Below are 26,905 nucleotides of genomic sequence, written 5' to 3' on the forward strand. Positions count from 1 at the left end.
TATATAGTGTACGTTAGGATGAGTTAATATACGTCATTCTACATGTTTGTTCATTCTATTGAATAATCTCCATGTGAAACTAAGAGTATTTTTATGATCGTCGTTCTCGTTTATTTTTTGCTCAAAAAAGAAGCGTGCGATAGCATAAATTACAGTTTCATTTTCGATGATGAGGCAAGGATGGTCGTATTTCTGGCTCTTTAATTATCGATCGCAAAATCCACAGAAGTCTCTGTTTCTCTTACTCCATGTTGATCCATTCCCCATTTCCTATTCATCGTCTCCAATGTCATGACATCGGAAAGTCTCTCATCGCGACTTCTCGATTGCTTCGCTTTTCAAAACTTCACGGAAGCGAACTGAATCGGAAATGAAAAGGCTTTCCTTCGAGACTCGACAATCCTTTTGCTTTATCATCCATCAAGAAGTGCTTCCAAAGGCATCGGACTCCTTCCTTCAAGGTATGTCTTTTCAAATGGACACTCAATAGTAGAACATTAAAAAGAGAGTCGCTATATCGATGATAATATAATAAAAATCATAACCCATTTAAAAAGAAAATATGATTTCGTCTTCGTCGGAAAGTAATTCATTTGTCGCATCTAGGTGAATGAAATTAAAAAAAAAAAAAAAAAAAAGAAAAGAAAAGAATTAACGACAGATATCGTGAATGTTTTATACAACGAAATAGCATTTATTAGATCTATTGTAAATTGTTCATTTCTTTGAGCATGACGTTTTTCAAAACATTATTTATTTCTTTATTTTTTCTTCACTTTTTTTTTTTTTTTTTTTTTTAATTTAAAATTAAATACGGCAAATGAACCACTACGCCGTCGACGAGTTTTCGTTATCTTGTTATTTAGATTTCTAATTTTTCGAGAAATTGAAATTATTATTCTACGAGGCCGATTTCTTCTTTTTTCTCTCTCTCTCTCTCTCTCCCTCTTTCTCTCTCTCTCTCTCTCTCTCTCTCTGTCATAACTTTCAAGCTTTTCATTCTCAAAAACATTAAAGTGCCGATGAAAGAACGAAGATGCACGTAATATCAATCAACGATATTAAATTCGATTCTCTGGATCACATATAAATTGATGATACAGAGCGTTGCATCGAAACCATGGATTTCTTTTATTACTAGGTCATAATAAAGAAATAAAATTGAAAAGAAAAATACGTGTGTGTAGTTGAATGCACACACACACACACACACACACATACATATACATTTTTTTATTCATATTTTTCAACAGATCTTGTCAAAAAATCTAATCCCAATCTAATATCAATAATCCAATTATTTCGGAAAAATTTTGCATTTTTAAATTATTATTAATTTGTTCAATATAATTTAAAAGAAGAACATCAAAGAGAAAAATCGTGGAATTTTTTATAGTTCGTCGTTCTGTTCTAAAAAGTTACAATACTTGCAATTAAAAAACTAACGGATCACGATACAAGTAAAGAAGAAACGTAATAACGTAGAATGACACTAGACACCGTCTAATTAACATCAAAAAAAAGAAACGCTTATCTCTCTTTCTCTCCAGTATCTTGAAAATGCCGAAGCGAAAGGTGGGGAAAGTATAAAAGAAGATTCATAGAGAAATACCTTTCAAGTTATTCGACGTCGGTCTATCTATATTCATCGTCAAAGCACGTGTATTTAGTATCTTTTCAAAAAATCATCATACATCCATCGAATTACATAAATAAATAATAAATCATTTAAGCATGATCATTGAAATCATGAAAATAGAAGATTTTCTTATAAGTCTTTAACAATTCGAGATTAAAAACGTTTTCGTAAAATATTTTCAAGATACGAATATGAACTTAAAAGCGAGTAATCGTTCCTAACGTTATGATTATTAAAATTATTTCAAGTAGAAAATTCTCATTGAAAAAAAAAGAAAAAAAAAAGAAAAAAAAAATTGACGTTTGATTTGTAAAATACTTTTTTCTTCATAGGCTTTAGCGTTCGTTCTATTTTTCATATTCTTGATGGAATTCGTCGAACTTTTCGAAGTACATAAATACGTAAGGTCATATAAATTTTACAATCCAAAGTCACGAAGTCGATCACGTTGGATCTCTCGTTCGCCGAAATATTATGGAGTAAAAAAATCTACAAAGAATCATTACTATTCTCATCCTGCATATCAAAGGTAAGATTATTAAAATAAACAACACATGGAACAATTACAATATTATTACGATATAATTTAATCTTGTCTTATGTTTACATTACAATTAACATGCCAGATATTAAGATCATCAGTCGACGATCGATTCAATTTTATGATCGGACAAACGTGATCGTAATAATCGTTCACGTTATTAATTCGCTCTACTTCACAGCGTATTTTATTTTTCGTAAATTTTATTACTTTCGTTCGATACTTTTCGATATTGATCTATTAAAAAGATTAAAAAATAAGATTGATAGACATACTTGTAAATTTTCGAATTTAGCACGAATGCGTGAGCGCGTAATCTAATTAGACTAAATAGCTATCCGCGATTGATTAATTGAATGAGACTTCGTTGCTAGACGACCGTAGTTATACATGGCATGGTTTTGCGTAAAATCGATAGTACCTCATTCGCACTTACAACACCGTTGGACATCCATGGATATTTGGCACCCTCTTATGTGATTTACTCGTACATATCTCATATCTTGCAAGTGCTTCTAATAGAACTCGAAACTTTGAGAAATGGACTTGTATAGTTACTTAGTAACACTTATAGTTACTTAGTAACGCGAAATCTATAATGATTGTCTTGAAGTTACCACCGAATGATATGGAACTTATTGTAGTGATCTAGTCAGTCGTATTATAATTGTTTTGATTTCATTTGATTGTCTTTAGAACAATATTTTAATAACTCGCAGTAAAGGAAATCGTTACATAAGAACATTTCATTTCTTCATTTTTATTCTTAGTAATAACTAAACCTTTTAGTTTATTATTTCTTTTTTTATACTTTTTTTACCAACACTTTTTGCGTTATCTTTTAGTAACCCACTTTCAGGACCACACGAAATTACAACAGTACGACTTAAAAAGGCTATTCAAAATCTTGCACGATGGGCGTGATTATCATTGAGACTAATTGCAAGCTCTCGTTTTCGTTATCTCCCAAATGTAGTCTAATCGCTATAAAGATACCAGTTTTCTACCAGTCTCTTGATCTCTACTTCCGTTTTCAGACGAAATCAGTCTGTTCTTCGAGGATAAAGGGAACTCGTTCTACTTTTTTCAGACGGATACTTTCTCATTATGCGTAATCTTGGAGGTTATCGACCGTGTAACCTGCCATGAGTACTTACCACAATGTGTAATAAATTTCACGTTGTCGCTACGATGAATTCATATATATGCGTGTAATAAATAAAATGGTGACATTAATTATAAGGAACATTAATCAATCCACACATTGTAAAGTCTTCTACGTTTTATCTTTTCATTGAATCGTTAAAACTTTGTTGTCGTTTTAATCACGTTCTTTTATTTTATTTTGTTTCTTCGTTAAATATTCATCAACGATAATCAATATAAATACTTAGAATCGTTGAAATAAATTGGACATTAGATTGATCATAAATTTTTAATACAACCGGTTTCACGTATCTATTCATATTTTCACTTCGCTGTAAAATCATACATACGGACGATTTACGATCGTCTTGTAATAAATGTCGATCAGAAAAGTTTCGAGGAATCATGGTTATTACCGTGAAAAATAAAATCATACTTGTAAGTGATATTATTAATATAATTTGCTTGTTAATAATACTTTCTAGATATGCTCCTCTTTACGAAGAATCTTCAGTCTCGGACAATCAACCATACACGATAATCATCCAGCTACCGAAACGTGAAGAAAAACGTAGAAATCATTATCATGAGAAATATTACGATGGAGATGATGTGCACGATCATGATTACATTGGAAATCGGTATTATAATGATCACGACGAGGATTTTGCTTCGAGAGCATTTCATATCGGTGAGAAGAAAGTACGAATTAAAGTAAGAATCTTCCTACTTAAATGTTATATATATATATATATATATATGTATATAACATTTAAATATACATAAAAATTAGATCTCAAATGAGAAATGCGCTTATTATTTATAGGTTACAGAAGATGCAGGTTCGAAGGTGCACATAAAGATATCGAGAATCGACGACGACAAAGGAATCGTGATAGCCGATAAAAATAATATGACCATATTAAAGACGCCGATATTTTTGAACAAGAAATTATTACCAACTCGAACTGCAGAGACAAACTGGTTGACTTCCGAGCCACCATTATTTTTTCAAAGATATGTACAGGGAGTTTGATCGAATTATTTCTACTTCGTGACGTTCAGTAACATTATATGTCATACTTATCCAATAACATTGATGAGTATGACAGAAACAATCGTTTCTTTTTTTTTTATCATCGAACTCATACGATCTTTATAGAGAAGACTGAATCTTTGTTAACTCGATATTTTAGTTATCGAGAAAGGAAGCTTAAACGATAAAACAGTACAAATTTGATAGATATTTATATCTAATATTCGAATCGACTGCAGAGTTAGGAAAAACGAGAATCAGATATAGTATGAATTTTTAATGGCATATGCTTTCTATTTTTATTTCGTATAATTTATGCACTGTTTATTATTGGCCATTTTTTAAAATATTAATTTATTGCGAAGACATATATATATATATACCTAAATGTATATTATATGAAATATGGTACGTAAAAATTGTATGAGAGAATTCAGAAATCCAGAAATATTAACTCCCCACTATGAAACATCCTTCACTCGAAGAAACAGAGAAAGAATTGTGTCGCAATTGGAGGAATGGTGTATCGAATATTGGCAACTAAATATCCTGGACGACCCAGATTTAAGGCTGCTCCTTGCCAGGAAATCCATCCGCATTTACCTAGACCTTTCTTAACGACGACGCCACATCTAGAAAGACATCACCGATTCTTCGTCCTTCGGAAACGTCAGAATACTTCGTTCTTTTCCTTTTTCCTCCATTTACTCTTGTTGAGTCGAGTGACGAGTCGTAATGACGACGGTAAAAAATAGAGAAGAATAAAAAGAGACAGAGATACATATAAAAGGAAGAAAAGAGACGAGCGGATGGAATGAGAAAAAGGATTCAAGGGTTATAATCCTTGAAGCGCCTTTTATATCACCATTCCAGTATCTCTACGTACATCATTCCCTATTTTCTCCTATTTCTCCCTCTCTTATATTCTCGTTTTCCATTTCATTATTTTAGTAGCAGTAACTAGTAGATCTTGGTCCACAGGCATTTTCTTTTCTTCTCATTACATTTTTAATAAAAAAGAAAAAGAAAATATATATATATATATATATAAAATTAAAAAAAGTAATAAAAAGAACGAATAGGTGGATGAGGAGAACAAATACTTCGAGATGAATCACACAGAAAGACGTCATTTCTCAATGTAGTTTTTATTTCTAACATAATAGTCAACGAACATATCGTAATAATAAATAATAGCAATAATATACAGTGTCTTGTCGTTTTTGTTCATGGTACGGTGTTAGTGTATTTTTTTTTTTCTTTTTTCGCTTCGTCGTAAACATCGTCATCAATTATTATTGTAATCGTGAGTCACGTTGGTGTGTTTGTTGGCTTTACGTACGTTTTCTTATTTCTTTCTTTTTTCTTTTTTTTTTTTTTTTTCTTTTTTGTTTGCAGTCGCCCCTGTAGTCTCTTGTGTTTTATTTTCCTCATTATATCTCTTCTTCTTCTTCTTCTTCTTTTTTTGTTCATTTTATTTGTTTCTGGTAACACGGTTCACAACATCGATAAAGACACTCGCGCACATTCAGACGCATCCCTTTTTTTTAAAGCCGATCCTACGTCGGAAAATATATTGTTCTCTTATTTCACGAGTTCTCTCCCTTTTTATCTTCATCTCTCTTTTCAAGCTATCTCCCTTTTTCTCTTTCTCGAAAACAAGTATTTTTAACAATTCTTTCTCTAGGAATTTGGACGCTTAAGTAGGATGACCAAATGTAAAAATTTTATTTTATTGATTTCAATAAGTTTCTATCAGAGTTTAACAAAATACATGAATTTTATATTCTTCATCTATCGAGCAAATTTATCAGAGATCATTACAAAATTACATTCCAGGAGAATAATTCAATAAAAAAAAAAAAAAAAAAAAAAAAAAAAAAAAAAAAATAACCATTGTTCGAATATACAATAGCTTATCCTAGCACCCTACGTTTGATATGTGTTTTTTTTATTTGCGATTTCTTTATTTCGCGTCTTTTCTAATATTATCACAGCCGAGTATCGATCGGCTGATAATTAATATTTGCCACTGGTAGTATGAAATAGAAAATTTAAAGGCAGATAAATCGAAAGAGTATGTACTTTTCTTACAAAGAGGGAGAGAAAAAGAGAGAAAAAGAGAGAGAAAGAGAGAGAAAGAGAAAGAGAGAGAGAGAAAGAGAGAGAGTGAGGGAGTGAGTGAGAAAGAGAGAGAGAAAGAAAGAGAGAAAGAGAGGTGGGGTACTTTGAGCTCGAGCTCGTAACTTATATTTCATAATCGCATATGCGACTGTGAAATATTTTTTGTCTGTATCGTGTACATCGAACGCATATGCGGACGTCGAAACGATCGAGCGTACGAAGAAATATTTGCCAAATATATTCCGTTCGGTCTCTATTCGTATGTAAATAACTCAGCCTAAAATCAAGCCAGAAATTCGGCCCTTGCGTTTCGCACGGCTGGTCTCGTGCCAATATCGACGTGCGGCTGATTTGGTGGTCAAAGAATCGGGACGGGCCGCTTTTGAACTAATTCTTTCCAATTTTCATTCAATTTCTCCGTCCTTCGTGAAGCAGTAACGCTTTAAAAATGATAAAACACATTTTTCTCTCTCTTTTGTCCTTTCTTTTTTTTTTTTTTTCTTTGTTTAACTTGACATTACAATAACGAAATTTTTGCTCGCTCAATATATTTATGTACAATAGAAAAAATGATTCGCGTTCGATGGATTCGAGTCCGTAACAACTATCGCGCGTGTGTGTGTGCATTATATCGATCGATTAATTCCTCGAGTTATGTGTTAATTCTACACAGGTCTTTAAACGCTATTGCTTATGGCGAACGAGGAAAGACCATATTTTACGACTTCTTCTACTTTTCTAAAACGCAAAATGCTGACTAGGCACGTCGATCGGAAACCAAACAACGAATAGTTTGTACTTCGTTTTATAATGGAAAAATCGTAACGATGAATTATATAACGATGCTCGTATATAAATATCATTGCGACTCGATATAATATATGTATGTATATGATTGCTAGTTACACGCCCACTAGTCGAAGTCAAAAGCAAAATATATCCTTCAGTAAAACCATTGATCTACAATAAGGATTCTTACTACGCGATTTGCGAAGATCATCGGATCGATTTCTTAACACTTTCGTTGCGAATTCGCAAATGAAAAATAGAAAAAGCATCACTGATTTTATTGTATTCTTATAAACTTGATTCGTATACGTTTCATCAAAAATTTGAGAATAAAGAGAAAAAAAGGAAAGACAATATATATATATATATATATTTTCTTTTTACTAAATTATTTTCGTATTTGTCTTATTTTTATATGACGCAATGCAAGTGTTAAGAACTCGTAGAATAAAACATCATCTAAGAAACGCGGTATATTACATGTTAAAATGTCAGGCAAAATCTATCAGGTACGAAACATATTTTCCGACGTGTAAGATCCTTTGCTCCGGTTTATTTTTTAATTATTATTATTATTATTATTATTATTATTATTATTATTTTTATTATTATTATTAATATTATTAATATTATTATTATTATTAATATTATTATTATTATTAATTATCACACACGCACGCTCATTTGATCGATTCGCAAGCGTACTCTACAAACTTTTTTATGTTTTCGTTTTATTCTCTTCGGCATATCCCATATCTCTTCAACGTAACTCAAAGCACGCATAGACACACACGCACGTTTCCACCCGTTTCGCATATTTTCGTTTGCCTATCACTATGCCATCACTCTTTTTTTTTTCGCAATACTTTTCACTCGTCCTTCTAGACTTTTGAAATTTAATGTTTCTTTTGTTTAAATCGTTTATGCGTCTTTGTTTTTTATTTTTTATTTTTTTTTTTTTTTTCTAGATCTTCTTCGGCCTTGCTCTCACACGCGGGGATTATATAAACATAGAAACATACAAACACACATGTTTTCTTAATTTGTGTCATCATCGTCGTCCGTCTTCTTTATTTCCTTCGTCGTTTTCTTCCCCTCCCTCTTCTCCTCCTCCTTTTATTCTTTCTCTCCTCTTTACATATGTGTATCTACTTTAGCACGCCTGCTTTTCTTCCTTTCACCTCAATTTTTATGTTAATAATAAATCATTTCGTCTCTTAATTCGATTCGCAATCAACTATTTTACAATTTGTTGTTTTTATTTATTTATTTATTTTTTTTTTTTCATTTGTTCTCGAAGCACTTTATTGCAGATTTTTTAATTCTTTTTTTCTTTTTTTTTTTTTTTAAACAAAGCACTTATTGCATTATATATGTGAATATAACTCACTTCAATGTCTCGTGTCCATTTTTGTCCATTGAGTTAGTTTCTATATTTGACGTTTCGTGTAACGCGAAACGCGCTTGTCCTAAAGTCGATGAGTTAAGAGAATTGTGATGGAGTGGCGGAAAGGTGAAAATGGCCCATGGTATATTGAAATAGTGCAAGTATCAGTTCGCTTGTGATTAGAGATCTTCGTGTCGAGTCGAGGTATCGTTTTTGCGACGAGTGGAACTTCGTTATTTCTTTTTTTTTTGTGCAACTATCCACGATCGATATGGCTTGGACACGTCGATGAAAAACCCGGAGGAAGACTAATGATTTTCTTCTTTTCGTCAGAAAGAGAAAGAGCGAGAGAAAGAGAGAGAGAGAGAGAGAGAGAGAGAAAAAGAGAGAGAGAGAGAGAGAGTAAATAGTAAATACTTTGACTCCTTTACGATACTTTAACAATGAACTTATAAAAAGAAGTCACAAAACCAAAGGAAGAAATAGATTAACAAATTTAACATATTTACTGTCCTTTAATAGATATCCATACGTGAATCACATTTTAGGCAGATTAATCTCAGAACGTTTCTAAACAACGTATTATACAGGAGTCTTATAATAAAAATTTTCCTAACTCTGAGAAAATAGATCATAAAAAAAAAAAACAGTGAACATGTTAACATTTGAAGAATATGTCTCTTGATTATGGAAAAACAATGAAGCAAATATTTTAGGCAATTTAAATGGAAGAAAATGTTTGGGATTACGCGTCCATGATGCAATGACTCGAACGCGTACGATACGAAGACACTCCCTAAAATAGTTAAATCGATGTCGCTGAGAGACTTACAATTCAACAGGTATTTCAATATAATCGATTTTTTGCGATACCTCTTGAAAGACTTAAGAATTATATCCGTTATAATCACAGTCGATGTATGGGTGTAAGTACATAGAGGCTATGCACGTCTAAGATATAACGCGATATACTCCAATCTCTTCTTTCGACCCTTTCTCTTCATCTTTTTCTCTCTTTTCAACTTTCTTCACATTTTTTAGCTACGAGAAAGAGAGAAAAAGAGAAAAAAACAGAAAGAGAGAGAGACGTATAAATAGAGATTCCTCGAAAAATTAGGAAGGACGTTTTCCGGTGAAGGTAAAAAAGCTCTTCCATTTTCCCCTCCTCCATCCCTTTACCGCGTTTCGTCCTTCGACTCCCTTCCTCGTCCGACCTCGATGCATTCTCGTTCGCGGATTCTCTCTTTTTTGTTTCTTATAGCAAGTTACGTTTTTTCGGGTGTACGAATAGTACCTGCGTGTATATAGGTCTATATTTTGTATGTAAGTGTGTGTATGTGTGTGTGTGTGTGTATAAGGCTCGTATCACTCACGATATTTACGAAAGAGTCTGAAAAAGGAGTCCGAGCTAGTGCAAATATTTTTAAAGGGAGCCTGCACACGCGGAAGGAGTTTCATTGCATTTTTTAGAACCACAGAGTCGTCTCTTCGACGTCCGGATCATCCTGATAAGTCCGAATAGACATCGAACAGGAGGAGGGGTCAGAGGTTGGGGCTCGACGATCGGCCAATAGGCATCCTCTTCTTCTTCCTCCATCGTGCGTCTGCTTGCCTGGACGCCACCAAAAATGACGCCGAGGAGGTGAATGTTCGAGTAATGAGAATCCCTTCTTGAATTTGACTTGCTTCTTAAGATTCTCGAAACCTCGACGGGGCTAGGCAAAACGTAGCGGCGACAGCGAAAGAAGCGGCACGCTGGCTGGGCCTTCCCCGTCGAGCGACCGTCATACCGGTGTCTCGAATGTCACCTGAAAATCAATACTCTTTTAATATTCTAATAAAAATTTGCTAATTATAATTATAGAATCGTATATCATTCGTAATGTAAAATTTTTATACAGACTTTGTCTATATTTTTTTTTAAATTTCTAACAAGACATTTCTATATTTCCTTTTTGTAAATATATTTTCTTAGATTTTATTGAACCCTTAAAGATATCGGAAAATAATCGTATTATGTTAAGGGCTCTAATATTTTCGTGTAACTATCGTATCAATAATAGTAATCAATAATCAAGTAAAACATGCTGAACTTTCTATTGTTAGGAAGTCAAACGAATTTCATGCTTAACGCGGAAAACTTATGAAAAGCTCTCAAAGTTCAGAATGCTCACACTCGAGCTTTAACTTTTTAACCGACACAATTGTCGAATAATCACGATAAAGTTAGAGATCACAACCTTAACAAGGATGATAGTAATTACTTAACATATATTTATCCTTTACATATTAATGATAAGATAACGAAAGTCCGACAAACAATATTGTTTTATCTATGAAAGTACTTAACGCCTCTTTCTGAAGTATGTTATCGTAGCTATTTCTATGTATTTTCTTTTGCCTGCAAAGAAACTGTCATACAATTTTCGCGTTTACTCTCTTCCTAACTCTTATACCGTACACTTTTATCGGACTTCGAATTTAACTTAGAATACAACTTATTTTAGGATATTTACGAGTTAATAATGTATCAGAAATTTTGCGAGAAAGTTTACGAAAGTCACTTATTCAATTCTTTCATTAATATATCTCACTAATTTTACTTTCACTATATATAATTGCTGCAATTAAAGATTATCGTCACGTGTTTATTAATATCTTAAGATAATTTTTCTAATCGAACATTCAGGCTATTTTTTTTTTTATTGGGCAAAAATTAACACGATAACACGGAAATTAGTCATCAACAGTGATCGGAGCAACACTGAGGCTAATTTTCTGAGACTCGCGAGAAATTGAAGAGTCTCTTCTGACCCCTATTCGTGATGACAGCTGCTCTATTCGCGCGTGGGCAACAGTTGGAAGGTATTTCATTATCCTATCTTCTTCACGAGTTTTGTTGGCCCGAAGAAACTCTTCTCGCTGAGACCATCGAAAGCAGCTCAGTGTATTAACTCAATATCAAGTCACTTTTCTGGCTCGCGAACGAACGATAATTGAGTTTTTGCGTCGCTACATTTTCGACCGAACTTTTTCTCCTTTGAATTATGCGCAGCTAATACGATAGAGCTTTCTTGCATCCTCTTTTGGATATTTTGTTGCAATAGACATATCGAGAACACCGAACGAGAAATCTGCTTTAAAAAGGACTCGGTAATTTATCGCCGAATAAATCCACTTGAAAATAAGGAAACTTTCTGCCAAAGTAATAAGTTTTTCTTTTCGTTCCGGTATTCGAAGAAACGTGAAAGCACTTAATTATAGTAATGTTCTTACGGAGGAACTAATTCTCATTCGACTTTACGACTTTACGACACATAGCGTAATTAATCTTAAAAACAAAAAAAAAAAAAAAAAAAAACGCTGAATGTCGGAGAGAAACAGATAAAAATATTGCCTTAAGTTCCTTAAGATTAAATGCTTGGATTAAATATTCGGGCAATTAAATGTAAAATTAGATACATTTATAAAACAAAAAGTAATTAATCAGATTAAAAAGATACGTCATACTAATTCCAATTTCAACCTAATTTCGTTTCCGTTCCGACTGTCTCGCTGTATATTTCATTGTTTGATACGACATTTGTTCGTTTCACACATAGAACTTACCTCCCTTGTGCCCTTTTTCGAGCGCTTCCTATCGAGCTTCGGTGTTTGAGGTAGCAAGGTGTAATCGCCACCCGCACCGCCACTACGTTGCCGCGTCAGTGGCGGATGTGACATGAGCGGCGCCCGCCGTGGTGGCGAGAATTGAACACCCTGCGGCAGTAACGAATACCCGAGGTTTTGGCCCTGGGTGAAGGGCGAAGTCGGTGGAAAATGATTTGCCACCACAGGCGCCCAATACTGATGAGAATATCGGGCTGGTGAACTTCCTAAAGACAAAACCAATATCCAATGGTTTAATTTCTCTGATAGAAGTCATGAGAGTGCAACTATTTCGTACATTCGTATCTCGAAAATAATGAATATTCCATTTGACATGTCTTTTTTTTATTTTTATTTTTATTTTTTTAAACTATAACATTACTCAAATATTGATAAAGCGTTTCAGATGAAATTCGGATGAATGCTGAGCCAAAATTTAAAAACATTTTGAGAATCCATCTAGGAGAATATGTTGTTTATATTATGGACCATCAAAATATAACAAACAATACTGACAATTTGGAGAATTGGAACAGGAAAGCGTTCAGAGTTTGTGTACACGTTATGATAGATCCCTGATATTTAGTTTATTAGAAGTTGAGAAATCCGCGCAGGATTGTTGTCTCGCAAACTTTCGCTCCTATGCTTTGCTGCAAGTTTTTGATAACTGCTCGTATTAATGGTATGCTGTATTTTATAACTATGGGTTTATATATATATATATATATGTATATATATATATATATATATATATATATATATATATAAAATCAACTATTAAAGTAAATATAAGTATAAGGAAGCAGACAAACTAGATGTTTATTTAATTTCTACAAGTATTACGAACGTGTGATTTTGTATAATGATTGTTTTGACGTTAATTTACTAATTAAAAATATTTCTTACTGTCGCTACGCGGATTACTGTGCCTCCTTTGCGCCTTCCACGTGGTCGAACGAACTCTTCCGGCAGTTTCTGTGTTTACGGCGTCGACGCTAAGACTTCTGGCGACGCCTCTGTAAGGATTCGACCTGGTGTTCTCACTGACCGTGGAAACGTCAGCGAGTTGCTCGTTAAGGGCGTATAATTTGGACGTAATGTCCTTACCGATGAGGGTGTTGAGAACGATCTTTAGTAATGGCCTATGCCTTAATACCCTCAGCAATTTCAGCCTTGTCCAGCAAATGTATGTGCTGGATTCCTCGGCTCGTATCGTTACTTGGAAGACGTCATCGATGTTTTCGTGCGTGGCTTCCCATTCGGGCGAGTCGACGAATTGATAAGCTCTGACATGGTGCAGGTGGGTACCGTCGCACGTTACATTCAGCCTGAAATCCAGACAGTCGTTTTTCGCTCACGCACACCCTATAAATCTACGTTTCTTGAAATAACTTGACCACAGTATGAAGTCTATTGTGCTCAATATTTCTTGCTTTTACTGATACCAAGAACCTTTTAAATCGATTTTATACAGTATAAAAAGGACTTGAAATACTTCTTTATAACATGCAATAATGTCATTTAAAATGATATGTTATCACTAAGAAAATAAAGGAGAATTTTTCTCTTCTAAGAAAGGAGAAAAAACATAGCTGATTTAATCTGTAATTACACAGATAAAAGTAAATACTTACTGTCCACGCAAAAGTATTGATAGCCTTTCGTCCGCGGGCGTGATCCCTTCGGTCGCGTATGTCTGACCAGCATCCAATTTGAGTATCCTCGCTTCTTTGGCCAATTCTTGAAAGTGCTTCTTGCTGACCTTGTAAGGTTTGAAAAGCTTGAGGTACAGCTCCGCAAGCTCCGGACTGAGAGCAGGCGGTAAAAATCGACAAGCTAGTATCAAGGAGTGTATGCCGTTGAGAAGGCCGAGGAAGAGACACCAGAGCATGGCGTCGAGAGCACATATGGTGATACCGGCCCATAACGCAGCCAGCATAAATCCGGCCGTTAGAAATGTACGGAGGGCCAAGACGGAGGCCTTAAATGAGCGCGGCACCAGAAAGGCCACCATGAAGAATATATTCGCTGCCTGGAAAGAGATCACGTGAAATTAAGTTTCTTTCTGGAACTCTAAGAAACCGATTTGGATTCACTGCCAACTTTCCTGTTTGCTGAGAGTTTCGACAAGAAGCGAACAAAGTGAGGGAGAGTTCGAACAAATTCATCCAGGATCGGCACGGGTTCGTTATCGCTTAAATTCCAAATCGTTTTACTGCGAACATAATCCCTTTGCAGAATAGCAGAATACGATTGGATATATACGATATCGAAAATAAACTCACGAAAGCAACAGAGTATTAAGCAAAATTCTCTGGAATTTAGTTATTTTCAACGTGATCAAGTATTTATTCTTAATCAAGAATACGAATATACATGTAGAATTTGGAGCTTTATTTTCATCTTAGGGATGTGAAAGAAAAAAAATCGCCGGTACAAACTCACCTGAAAGAGCTTGTGCTGGGCTGCCTCCCACTCGTCGCAATAGCCACCTGGTATCAATACAGTGGCGTTTAACCTCTCAGTCACGTTATTAGCAGCCTCGGTACCATTCCACACGTCTAACCAAAGTCCTGTGTGATTCAGTTCATCCAAGGAGTATCCAGCGAAATTCGCGAGGTCGCTGTAATTGAAGGTATAGCCCTCGGTTGAATAGGTCGTTGATGTGGGGTTGCTGAAAGGAGTTGTCGTCGTGCTCGACAAAAGGCTGCTCGCAGTCGAGGGAGCATCGCTCGTATTCGCCATTTTTCGTCGCGAGCGCGTGGTACGGGCCATCACCCTTTTCCCCCTGCAACAGAAACGTACCACGTTTCTCCACGATACTTTCGATCGACCCTGCTCTTTCGACCCTGCTCCTTCGTACCTGTTCTTTTGGCCCTGTTCTTTTTCACGGATTTCATTTCTTACCCTTTATTTCAATATTTTAATCGCTATAATCTTGGTGAGCGTTCATTAGTTCCTACGTCATCTTTCCTTCGAGGAAGGGATTTTTAAAAGAGAGTAGATTTTCACGGATAGGCTTTTAAAATGGAGTATTTCGATTTTCGCTATCCTATTCAAGTTCTCATAAGGTGATTCATTTTACAGTATTTTATTTAACTTCTTGGAAGTACTTGCTTCGTTGAAACGAAAAAGAGATAATTTTTTTTTTTTCTTCACTAGGAATCTCGTTAAAAAATCATTCGTATCTCCGAATGATATCTTGGTATCGTGGAGAGAAAAAAATTATAAAGTTTTACAGAAGAAAGAGACAACTCCAGAAACGTATTATTTTCTAATCTTAGATCGAACTCTCTAGAGGCATCTGTTTTAAGCACGTACGTTACCAAACTCGATTCGACTCGAATAAATATTCACGTGCCTATCGACATATATTGTCTAGACGCAATTTATTTTCTATACGTTTGGTAAGTACCATCCCATCCAATTTGACCTCAATCACAATCGCAATGTTTTAAGTCTTTGCGAATATCAACGCGTTAGATATCGACAATTCTAAACTTACATTTATGAATAAATGAGATTTGAGTAGAGCATTTTCGTGATTTTAGATCGTTAGCCGATAGATTGGTAAATATAACCAACACGGATTACTAATCCTTCGAGGAATATCCTCTTCTATTTTTAAACTGCCATTAAAAAGTAACTTCCAAATTACATTCAAGTTTGATATATTTCAGATTTCGAATCAATGCTGGAGTGTTATTCTCGTTAATATCGACATTTCTAGTAACGAACAAACATCGAATAGATTACCATTCGTCGAAGAAGATTTTTAAGAGAAGGGGTTTGGAAATGTTTAGGGCAGGCGATCAATCACCCAAAAACGACCGATGACGTGCTCTCATTTTTTAGCAAGACGTATCGTTCGCTTTCCATTTGGATTGAAAAATATATATGATCCTTCGTTTCTTGAACGTCTCATTTATAACGGAATGAATCGCCCTGGATATTTTGTCTAGACTTGTCGCGTTAGCTTTGAAAAGTCATGGAGCCGTATCGCAAAGACGAGGTCAGGATTTTTCATTAAAATTAAATATTTGACGCTTGTAATCAGACATATAGAGAAAGAGAGAGAGAGAGAGAGAGAGAGAGAGAGAGAGAGAAAAGACGATTACTTTTTCTGGGAAAAAGTAATCAAAAGATTCGAACATTCTCGCGATTCTTTCACCACTCGTAATTCACTACGTTCTTTCAGCCGCGTTATTTCCTTTTGCGGTTGAATATACAAAAGCGAAGCTGACTTTCGATTAAATTAAAAAAAAAGAAAAAAAAGAATGAGAAAAAAAAACATGAAAAAAAAGGCAAAGAAAATGTCCAATAGAAGGGGATTTAACTGGATTCGTCCGAACCATCCTGTTGAAACGTTCGATGAAAAAGTTAGAGGCGAGATAAAAAGATGTAACTGGAAATTCATCAACCCTTTTAGAACTAGCAGTTGTACAGTTGTGGGAAATGTAAATGCTGCAATTTCGAAATAAATTCTTTTCAGGAGTATCGACTATAGGATCAATGAATTCCCTTTGTAAGGACATGTAGTACCACTCAAGAAATTAATATAACCCGACCGATTTTCAAATTCCTACACTTTTCTTGTGTGAATCTCGCGCGTACACGCGAAACCCTTTTCGTAACGAGATCCTGAGCTCTCGAGCAAGGTCTTCCTTTGAAGGCTCGGAACGTTCAAAGATGATGACTTGCAAATTGGTGCGAAGAAAAGTGGTAGTAGACGAGAAGGAAGAACTCCTTAACGACTTGAAAGGTGAACAAAGATAAGAATACCGAAAGAGCGTATGGTTACTGCCTTCTCGTGTAAAAAAAGAAAAGAAAAGAAAAGAAAAGAAAAGAAAAGGAAAGAGAATAAAAGAAAAGACAAAGAATTTGTAGCGGTAGTCGAATGCAAATCAGACTATGGCGGTCAAAATATCAGGCGATTCATGCATCCACGTATTCATGGAACTCCTTATTGCGCTCCATTTGCTTATGTCATGTTCTTCATAAAATGCTTGCCGCGTCATTACCTTCGGTTATCTTGGCTCAATCAGCGCGTTTTGTTAAACGGACTGTCTGGTTGGACGTACGACAAAGAAATAAGCCTGACCATCTCTAGTATTACTTTTAAACCAACTTCAGCCATTTAGAAAATAAATATTTAAATCGATTTGGAATTGTGTTTGAAGGATGTTCAAGATACCGGTAAATCGATTTGCGATAATATGTACAAAGTTAACAAAATCTTAAAATCCTTTTTTCTTACTTTTGACATTACAAAAGTTCATTCGACAGTTGATAACACAAAAGAAGCAGCAAAAAGATTAGGACGTCTAGTTTCTTGAAACGTCCGAAACCAACACGCAAGAGGAAAGATATGTGGTGATGCTTTTACTTTTAAAGAGTTCCCGATCAAAACTGTTTCAACTTTTATGCTCGTCTACGGTGTTCTCCAAACAACTCGGTCTCGATCAAAAAGTTTTAGATCCGTTGAGCAGATGGGAGGAAGATTCTCGATAAAGCGGATCGGTATTCCTCAAATGCTGGCCTACTTTTTCACGGTTTCCTTTTTCTCTTTTTCTTTCTATCTCTCTCTCTCTCTCTCTCTTTCCTTCCCACTTTCGTATTTCTTCTTTTTCTCTTTAACCGTATATTTTCGTTGTTATATCGACTAAAGAATTAGGACAAGCCGGTAAATTTTTTTTTATGCTCTCTCATTCTCTCGCTGTGGAAGGAGCAAGACTCGGACAAAGCGCGTTAGATGAAACAGAATGGAACGTAAATCTCGAACGGTCGAGGTGCTTAACGATTTTTCAGCGGCGAACGTTTTCACATTCTTCACACTTGACTGCCACCCAGTGAACCGTCCAATTTGGAGGCCGCTGCTACCAGATGCTCCGGTTCTTTCGTCCATAACGAGGAAGAAAAAGAAAGGAAGGAAGGAAGGAAGGAAGGAAGGAAGGAAAAAGGAAAGAAATAAAAACTCTCGACAAGAAACTCGAGGAAAGTTACTTTACTTAATATTTATCTTTGTCGATTAACATCTTTTCTAGAGAAGTATATCGTGTTCGAAGGAATTTCTAAAAAGAGAAACGAAAAATATCGATAGAAACAATGCCGTCCGTCGTTCCAATTCCCACGAATCCTTTTATCCGTGCAAAAGTTTCACCTGGCCATTTTGTCCTTCATGAAAATACGCTTTATTTTCGTGAAAATAACGTCTATACGTGAGAAGCGTATACGTATGTGAGCGTGTGCATTCGTACGATGTCCAACACGTCGAGTGTCGGAAAATAAAACAGGAATAACTAGAAGAGCGAAAGGGATAGACAGAGAAAGGCAATAAATAAATTGGCGTTAAATTTTCGCTCGCTTCGCCTCGTCTCGCCTCGCCTCGCCTCGTCTCTCCTCGCTACGCCTCGCCTCGAAAAGTCGCGTCGTTGTGGTTCCTTTTGTTTTTTAAATCCCATCACTGTTCCACGTGGATCGAAGCCGTCTAGTAAATAAAGTCAAGGATTTCTACGGTCTCTCATCGAGCGGTTACAATCTAAATGGTAGCGTAAATTTAGATGCAAATGTCTGAAGTATAACAACGACGATGAGGACATGAAGGCCGGCCATATCACACATCACGAATCCCTCGAAAATTCGATATCCAGCTTCGAACGAACCAAAAGCTTTATGTGAGAAAGGATTAAACCCTCTAACTCAATTCGACGAATAGTAAGAAGAAATTTCTGACTAGTAGGACTGAGAGAAGAACAAACGATAGAAAGTATTCGGAAAATTAACTCACAGGATTCAACAGCGATTTCTTCGTAACATGTAGATCGATGTTAGAATTGTTGACTTCAAACTTGACTGATATTTATAGAAAATACAAAAATATATTCAGAAGTAGAACGATGAAGAAAATCACTTATCTTAAAATTGAGAATTCATGTATAGGAAAGCTTTCATTATATATCTTGCAATAATAACGGGAGTGAGTTTAAATAACCTATAAGAAAGAAACAAGAAAGACGACTTCGATCCATTTACTTGCGTACACAAGTTCATTTCTCAGATCTTCGTTGAAATGGTTGGATCGAATGAAAGCACGTTTAATTTAATACATAATGTACATATGTATTCATCTAACGTGAATATACGAGGTATATATATATATATATATACTTATATATAAGTGTATAAATATACGTAGATATAAATAGGATAAGGAAAAATAACATTTTAAGTAGAAAGTTTGTCGCACTCATTGACTTACTTTTTTGACTTGACTTTCTACCGACTTGGTCCAGATGGAAATGCCTAATCAAATTGTTCGCATAAGTTTATGTCCGGCTATGTGTATATCCGCATATATACAGATATAGATATATATAGTAGAATAAGAAATATAGCAGCAATCTACATAGGTGAATACATAGAGAGATATACAAATGGTTCGATGTACTCGTGCGTGATATGAGGATTGGTCGCTCGGGTGACGACCACGAAAGATGGAGGAGAAGAAGGAAAAAGCGATGCTGGAAGACGATAAAGGAGAGTAAGAGAAATGGCACACTGGAACGAATGCATTGCATTTGCATTAAATCTTCATTCAGGCTGACTGGAAAACACGGACGTCCCATAAGACACATATACAGATATAATACCGTTCTCTTGCGTGATACTGACGGAAAAAGTGGTTTTACTGTAATGAAACTCTCGTTCGCTCGGTTTCATGGTATAATTTCGTGGTTATAATAGAAGATTATTCTCTAATTCGATGTCAAGAACTATCATCTTGAATTTTATTCTTATGGAATACCGAGAAGAAAATATATTTATTTAAACAAAAAAATTGTTGAAGCTCTGATTGGTTAAAAAATTTTTTTTTACTTTTTAAAGTACTATCTCGAATAAATAAATGTATATATTCTTATTTGGCAACATCTATACGAATTGCATTGGCATTAAATTCTAATCGACGTTCCAGAATGGGTCGCATGCTGAGGCGTAAATATATATTTTAGTCCAATAAATCACGGACCGATGTTTTTTCTTTCTTTAGTCCAGCGACATTGATTTCGTATCTCTGATGGTCTCACGAGAGGCGAATATCTTTCTCTCCCTCTGTTTGCAAAGAAAGGAGTAACGTTAGTTCTCGTCACTGTGCCAAGAATCCTTTCTTCCAAGAATCCTTGCTTCCTACCCTTCTACTTTTCACTTATGAAAATTATTACATAAGAAAACTGTTGATCTGATCTATTCCGAATATATCTTATGAATTTAAACAATTTTATATATATATATATACATATATAAAATATAATCGTTCTAACGTTTCATTTATAAACGTTTACAGGTGTGTTCCTGATAAAAGGATTAAAAAGAAAGTGATAAGAACTGACAAAGATAGAAATCTCTTTGTCAAAGAAATACTATTAAATGGGAGAATTTAGAGTCTTTAAAAAACTTTGGACAGGTGAACTGGAAAGTCACGCTAAAGAATTTTTCCTTTCGTCGGGAAAGAAGAAGGTTTTCCGCAGGAAATTAAGTCAATTTCCGGCGAGCTACTAGTTCCCAGATTTACGTTAAATCGGGTTAACCTTTTTCTAGATTCGCTACCATCCGGATAAGAGATTTAAGGCCCGCTCGACCCGTTCCACACGTTAGATTCCGTACTAAGCTCGAGACGTTGTTTCAAGCTGAAATAAGTTTAGGTTCCGAAGGTCTACTTTCCAATTGAATCGAAGCGGTCGAATTTTTTTATATCTAGGTAATATGATCTTTTCTTTCCCCATTCCCTTTAAAAGTCACCTCTTTCGTGGAATTAAATTTGTCGAGCTTTCACGGTTGACATTGAATTCCAGTTGTTTCGAAGATAACATAATTATTTCAATTTAAGTTCGTCATAATAACTTTATATTAAACTTTTCGTGAAATTTTGCGTATCAGAGTTTCCTTCGAATGAAAGAAAATGAACAAATATCAATTAATTAAAACAATTTTGAAAATGTTGTTCCAATAAGGAATCATTTCTACTGTCTTGTATTCTTGCTTTCTACTGTCTTCTATGCTTGCAAAACTAATCGAAAATTTTAAAGATAAAACGTCCTTTAAAAGAGAGAGGAACAGAGAAAAAGGGAATAAAGATTAAAAAGGTTTGATACATTGTATGTACCAGAGTTCTTTTACATGAACACGAGCTAGATGTGAGATCTGCATTCAATTTTTGCATCCCTTTCTAATGCAGAAATTCGAAATGACCTTAGGCAATATAAGTGAATACATGTTCTCACATAAATACATTAGTAAAGAGACAGAAAGAGAGGGAGAAAGAGAAAGCGACGTAACACAACACACACACACACGTTTATACGTTCTCTTCTCTCTTTCTCATGCATGGGTTTGTTCGAAAATCCCAAACACGTGACGAATCTCATCCTGCATATGCGGGCGTAAGGATTTTAAAAATCCTGGTATGTAACCATTCTAAAGCATTCTCGTAAATTAAATTTGATCGCGATCCTCTACGCATTTCAGCCTTATTCTCTTATTTTCTTTTAATTTTATCGTGATTATAATAAATATTATCACGATATTCGCCATAGGCATTGTGTCGTTGGTATGATATTTGAATAAAAAAATTCGAGCAATTATACCTTGATCCGATTCAATCTAGGATTAACAAATTTCATCATTATAATACCTAGAGCAATTACAATTAATGCCTTTGGAAGGTCATTCAATCATGAAAATTATAGATTCATTATCAACTGTTGTCGTATCAAGCTAAATTATACGATCCATTGGTTCTACTACGTTCAAAATTGATTTAAAATTAAGCCGATGAAACTTTCCTATAATTTTTAGATCTGTTAAATTGAAAGTACGAAAAGGAAATATTTATTAATTTTTATTATCGAAGAAATAAAATTCCTGTATTAATTTCAATTTTTCTAACATTACTCTTGTGAACGTTTACAAATTGGTTAGATATTAGATCGCGATAAGATCGAAATAAGATCGCTTGCATGTTACTACAGCATGTTCAATTCTTCGTACTCGATGCAATATCAAAATCTCATTATCTTAGAAGGTCACGATGAGACTGCGTGACTCGAGATTCTCTCCCTCTCTCTCTTTCTCTTTCTCTCTTCCAACTTGAATTCTCATCGATCTTACAACTAAAAAGATTCCGTGAGGTATCTTCCGGTCAACGCGAAGAGCCTCTCGTCTCTTTGCCCTCGAAATAACATCTTGACGCAATCGGTCTCGTCATCGGCCCTTAACTCGGCACTGGACTACCCGCGACGCAAAAATGGCGATCTTATCGTCTTTGAAGTTGAACTTAGAACAAGCACTCTATATCTTATTTCAAGAACTTGTCGGCCTAGTCTCTCTATTCAAACCTCTATTCGAACGTGTGGGTTTGATAAGAGCATCCAACGTTATTTAGCATACCTTTTCTCTTTTTTTTTTTTTTTTTATCGTAACTAATTAAGATCCTAATCAAATAGATCTTTTGTAACAAAAATTTTTTTATCTTCAAGATAAATAATAACACTTAAGAATTGTTCAATGCATTACGTTTAATATGATTTAATTGAACAAAATATGTTGCATAAGTAATAACATCTGTATATCTATGTATAATATTTTTATAATACAGGAAGAAAAAATCCTTGGAGGAAATAAATGATCTCTATCAAAAAATTGCAATGAATGAACATTAAAACTTATAAATTCTTACTGTTAGATAGACTTAAGAGAATAGATTGTAAAAAAGTGTCTGACGGGTGTCATGTGCTTGAAAGTTAAGAGTCAGCAAAAAAGCGTCGCGTGAGGTGTCGGCTTATTTTCGAGTAATCATGACACGAGAGGAAATTTAGAGGACGAAGGGTGTAAAGTCAATTACAACGATAGGTCAATCTTTTACATAGTAATTAATATGAATTGTCATATATTCATCAAGTGCTCTTCATTTAAATATTTCAATGGAAGCTCGGAAAGAAAAATATTTTCATTGAAAAATAGCTTTCTTTGTACTGTTGATATCAACTTCGATTATTCATCTTCTAAACGCTAGATCAATTTTCTTTTCCCCTATTCTATTCAATTTTTTTTTTCTTTTTTTCTTATCAAAAGTTCCTCTATCTTTTCGTAATACTCAGAGAAATTGTCTTCTTTCATTTCAATACTTCCGATGGAATCTAGAAAACAAATCGTGTTATTGAGCAAAAAGCAAAAGTTTCGAGAAAGCATCGTAGGATTTATCTTACTACTTTTATTTGCACTTAAGCACACACATTTATCTCGATGGTATAATTTTTTTTTCTATATAACGTTCTACTCATTTACGACATGTCGTAATGTCGCTCCTTATATCGTATTTCTTGTTTTCTACCACGCGTACAATCATCTTTAGTCAATAACGTCGTCCGTGACTTATCGTAAATGACAGGACAATCAAACAAGCTTCTCTATCTTTCTTTCTTTCTTTCTTTCTTTCTTTCTTTCTTTCTTCTCAATGGCAAAAGAAATCTTCTTAAATAATGTCGAATGATATTTGATCAGTATCGAGCTAAGATCGAACGATAAGAATCCTAAACAGTTTTCTTTCTAACCACGAACTAAATCGATCCGACAGTTTGCTTTACGATGATTAACTTTCCCAAATTTTCACGAAGGGAAATTAACGATAATGATAATGATGATTTGATCTAGCCGCGAGACGATCCTTCTGTTTTTAAAGCATACAAATTAATAAGATCGTGGATGCTTGGTTTCCAACTGAACTTCTCTTTTAAACATCCTTGAGAATGAAGGAAGAAGATAATTAACATTAGAACGAAACTTAATAGAATTTCGTACGAGGAAGAATCATTTTATAACAAAGTTTCTTTTGCGGTGCGTTAAAATATAAATCGAAATTTCTTCAATCATTTACATACCAAGCGAAAGTGATAGTATTTAAAGGGCAAATTGACGAATATAATTTCATAATGCTGTCCGACATATAATCCATCTTCAGTATTGCCATTTCCTCGTAGAAATTTCATTTGGATAATAATTCAACATTCGATTGTGGAGGAAGTAATCTTCTAATGATTAATATTCATGAATGTAGAATTGCAGATGATATTGAGGGATGGTCACGTATGTATAATTTTGATCGAAGGGACGGAGGGTATAGTCAAACGTGGGACTTGTTTCTCTCCATTAAATCTGGAATTTCAGGTAATCGGCGAACACATAAGGAGCCGAGATTGCGACGCTTCTCTTGTTGTTGATCTTACGTGAATCGACTTTAAAGGAGTTCGTACAATGTTCTACTGACATAGTTCACATTTCTAATATAATTCTCCAAGTTGCCAAATTTTGTAGAAAACTAATTTTCTACTTTTAAAGTAGTCGCTCAAACTCGACAAACTCGCTTGCGACGATCATAGAAAGATATTTTTTTCGAATACTTAGAAAAATCGAGAATCGATTTATTCTGTGACATTGAAAAAGATCCAAATTTTTCTAAAAGTCCAGATTTATGGTTCGATAAATTTCGAAAAAGTTTGTTACAATTTTCCAACGTATCACGCTCAAAATATCAGGAGCTTTGAATTATGAATATTTCATCAAAGGAACACCGACTTCCTTGTCTTTGATATTTCAATTATATTAACGACGATAAGCGAGGACTACTAATTGCGCTAATTAAAGCACGGCAATGGAATGCGTTCGATTTTTTCGCGGTGACTCTTATTTCCCTGTTTATGAGGGCATCATAAATATTTTCCAACATTTGAAATTATTCATCGTCGTTTCCCTAACCAAAACCCTATCGTTGTTTTGTTTTCCTCTACCCTCTCTCTCTCTCTCTCTCTCTCTTTTTCTCTCATTTTTGTTGTTGTTGAATAAATATTCATTAAACTCTGAAGTCGCATCGTAAAACTTTATTTTCAGAGCAGTGGTTATACTTAGAGATAGAAACGTAATTTGACACAGTGGACATGCACATAGTTCTGTTAGGAGTCCCATAAAACTAAATTATCGTTTTTAACAACCATAACGAAATTTAACGGCGAAGTATCGAGTGAAACATGGAAATGCGTGTTGAATGAGATTCGATCTTTTTCATTTCTTTCCTTTCTCCTTTTTTTTTTTTTTTTTTTTTTTAACCGAAATTGTAAGTTACGAAAGGAACGTCGATGATGAATTTCCGCTTTGACGTTACGATTCATCAGCTAGCGGAAGTATCGACGATCGACCGGTTATACCAAATCATTCCGTACTCGTATCGTCTTTCCTATCCTTTTTGTCAGTGCAATTAAGTTTACAAAGGTTTTTCCATTTAACTAATTAGCTAATTTTAATATAATTAATATAATTAACAATTATCATCAGAAAGGCATAGATTTACGAATTGTGCGAATAAATATTCAATGAAAATAATTATATGTCTTGCTTATTTAGTGCTAAGTAAAGAAACAAAATATAAAGAAAATATGATTATAATTATTTTTCTCAGTTAATTATATCTGTATGAAGATAATAAGAATACACTTTTTTTATATGATTAGAAAATAATTAATGTGCATGATGAGACAAAGGGAAACATTTTCAATTTCGAATTGTATCATGGTCTGACTTCAGTAATCAATGAGAAATAAATTTTCCAAGATCATACAAAAAGTAGTACGTTGTTAAGAAATGAAAAAGTTATGTCCAAAGAACCTTCATAGGGCGCATCGAAGTACTTTTAACATGCTTTTTCGGTGGCTCCTACGACGGCGAAAACTTTTTAGCTCCATCGATTTTTCTCCCCCAGCATTATCAAGCTGACCCGATTCCCCTCCGCCGTTCTGCTTTCAAATATACCTCTCTTTCTCTCTCTTATTTTTTTTTTTCTTTTTTCTTTTTTTTTTTTTTTTTTTTTTTTTTTTTTTTTTTTTTTTTTTTTTTAATCGCACGGTCTTTCCGTTCGTTGTTACAACGAACGATCATGCGCAACTGTATGTCAACTTCAGTGATTACAGGATGACATGTAAATTCTCTCCGACGTATTCTTTTTCGAGATATCAAACTTTTGACTTTTTGTTTAGCGAAAAGCTCAAATATTATTTTACGTTCGAATCTGTCCCTTCGATTTTATCAAAAGTGATTAGAAAAAAAGGTTCATAACTTTTGAAAGATCTTCATAAACTTTCTCTGATTAGCTTAATTATTAATTTAATGACTTTTAATTTAATCGCATATTTTTCATGAGTTTGAATGCTCTATTTACGAAAGAAATTTGTCATGTAGGTATATCTTTTGTACAACTTTATCTTCCAATTATTTCAAGTACCTATTTAAAAGCTTTAACAAGCGATTGAAAAAGTGCACAATAGATGGAAGAAACCGGAACTTGCGGCAGGGTGAATTTTCCAACCCTTTTATTTTCTCGTGTCATAGAACAAATATCTCCCCTTACGATGGACATCGTGAAACCTTCCGGACGGTTTACGGCGTGCTGCTCAGAGGCTGTTGGTAGGAAAATGTCAAGGAAATGTTAGCGGGTCGACGTATCCGTGTACTATCTTCTCGAGTTAACAGACATTCGAAGAAACTTTTATGTTC

General features: G+C 34.5%; 2 protein-coding genes across 9 annotated transcripts in view; one reads left to right on the top strand and one right to left on the bottom strand.

Moving 5' to 3' along the window:
• Positions 1 to 72: 72 nt before the first annotated feature.
• Positions 73 to 6,195, top strand: LOC124952796. 3 transcript variants are annotated; one of them, XM_047503197.1, is made up of 4 exons: positions 73 to 461; positions 1,972 to 2,168; positions 3,812 to 4,040; positions 4,153 to 6,195. In XM_047503197.1, exons 2-4 carry the CDS (start codon positions 2,005 to 2,007, stop codon positions 4,360 to 4,362), a joined length of 603 nt encoding a protein of 200 aa, XP_047359153.1. In that variant the 5' UTR covers positions 73 to 461; positions 1,972 to 2,004; the 3' UTR covers positions 4,363 to 6,195. The 3 variants fall into 3 exon arrangements, with proteins under 3 accessions (XP_047359153.1, XP_047359154.1, XP_047359155.1); XM_047503198.1 differs by having other exon boundaries at positions 3,812 to 4,028; XM_047503199.1 differs by having other exon boundaries at positions 3,812 to 4,017; positions 4,153 to 4,352.
• A 3,737-nt stretch (positions 6,196 to 9,932) lies between these two features.
• LOC124952794 (blood vessel epicardial substance-like) overlaps positions 9,933 to 26,905 on the bottom strand; it is a 41,212-nt gene continuing 24,239 nt past the window's right edge. For 5 of the 6 annotated variants that reach the window (XM_047503191.1, XM_047503190.1, XM_047503189.1 and 2 more), the window contains 5 exons: positions 14,756 to 15,098; positions 13,945 to 14,342; positions 13,217 to 13,638; positions 12,272 to 12,537; positions 9,933 to 10,470 (listed from right to left, as the gene is read on the bottom strand). In XM_047503191.1, coding sequence (XP_047359147.1) covers positions 10,447 to 10,470; positions 12,272 to 12,537; positions 13,217 to 13,638; positions 13,945 to 14,342; positions 14,756 to 15,085 — 1,440 coding nt within the window. In that variant the 5' untranslated portion in view covers positions 15,086 to 15,098 and the 3' untranslated portion in view covers positions 9,933 to 10,446. The remainder of the gene's footprint in view (positions 10,471 to 12,271; positions 12,538 to 13,216; positions 13,639 to 13,944; positions 14,343 to 14,755; positions 15,099 to 26,905) is intronic. The other variant, XM_047503195.1, reaches the window with a different exon arrangement.

The sequence above is a fragment of the Vespa velutina genome, chromosome 11, assembly GCF_912470025.1.
Source record: "Vespa velutina chromosome 11, iVesVel2.1, whole genome shotgun sequence".
NCBI classification, from domain to species: domain Eukaryota; kingdom Metazoa; phylum Arthropoda; class Insecta; order Hymenoptera; family Vespidae; genus Vespa; species Vespa velutina.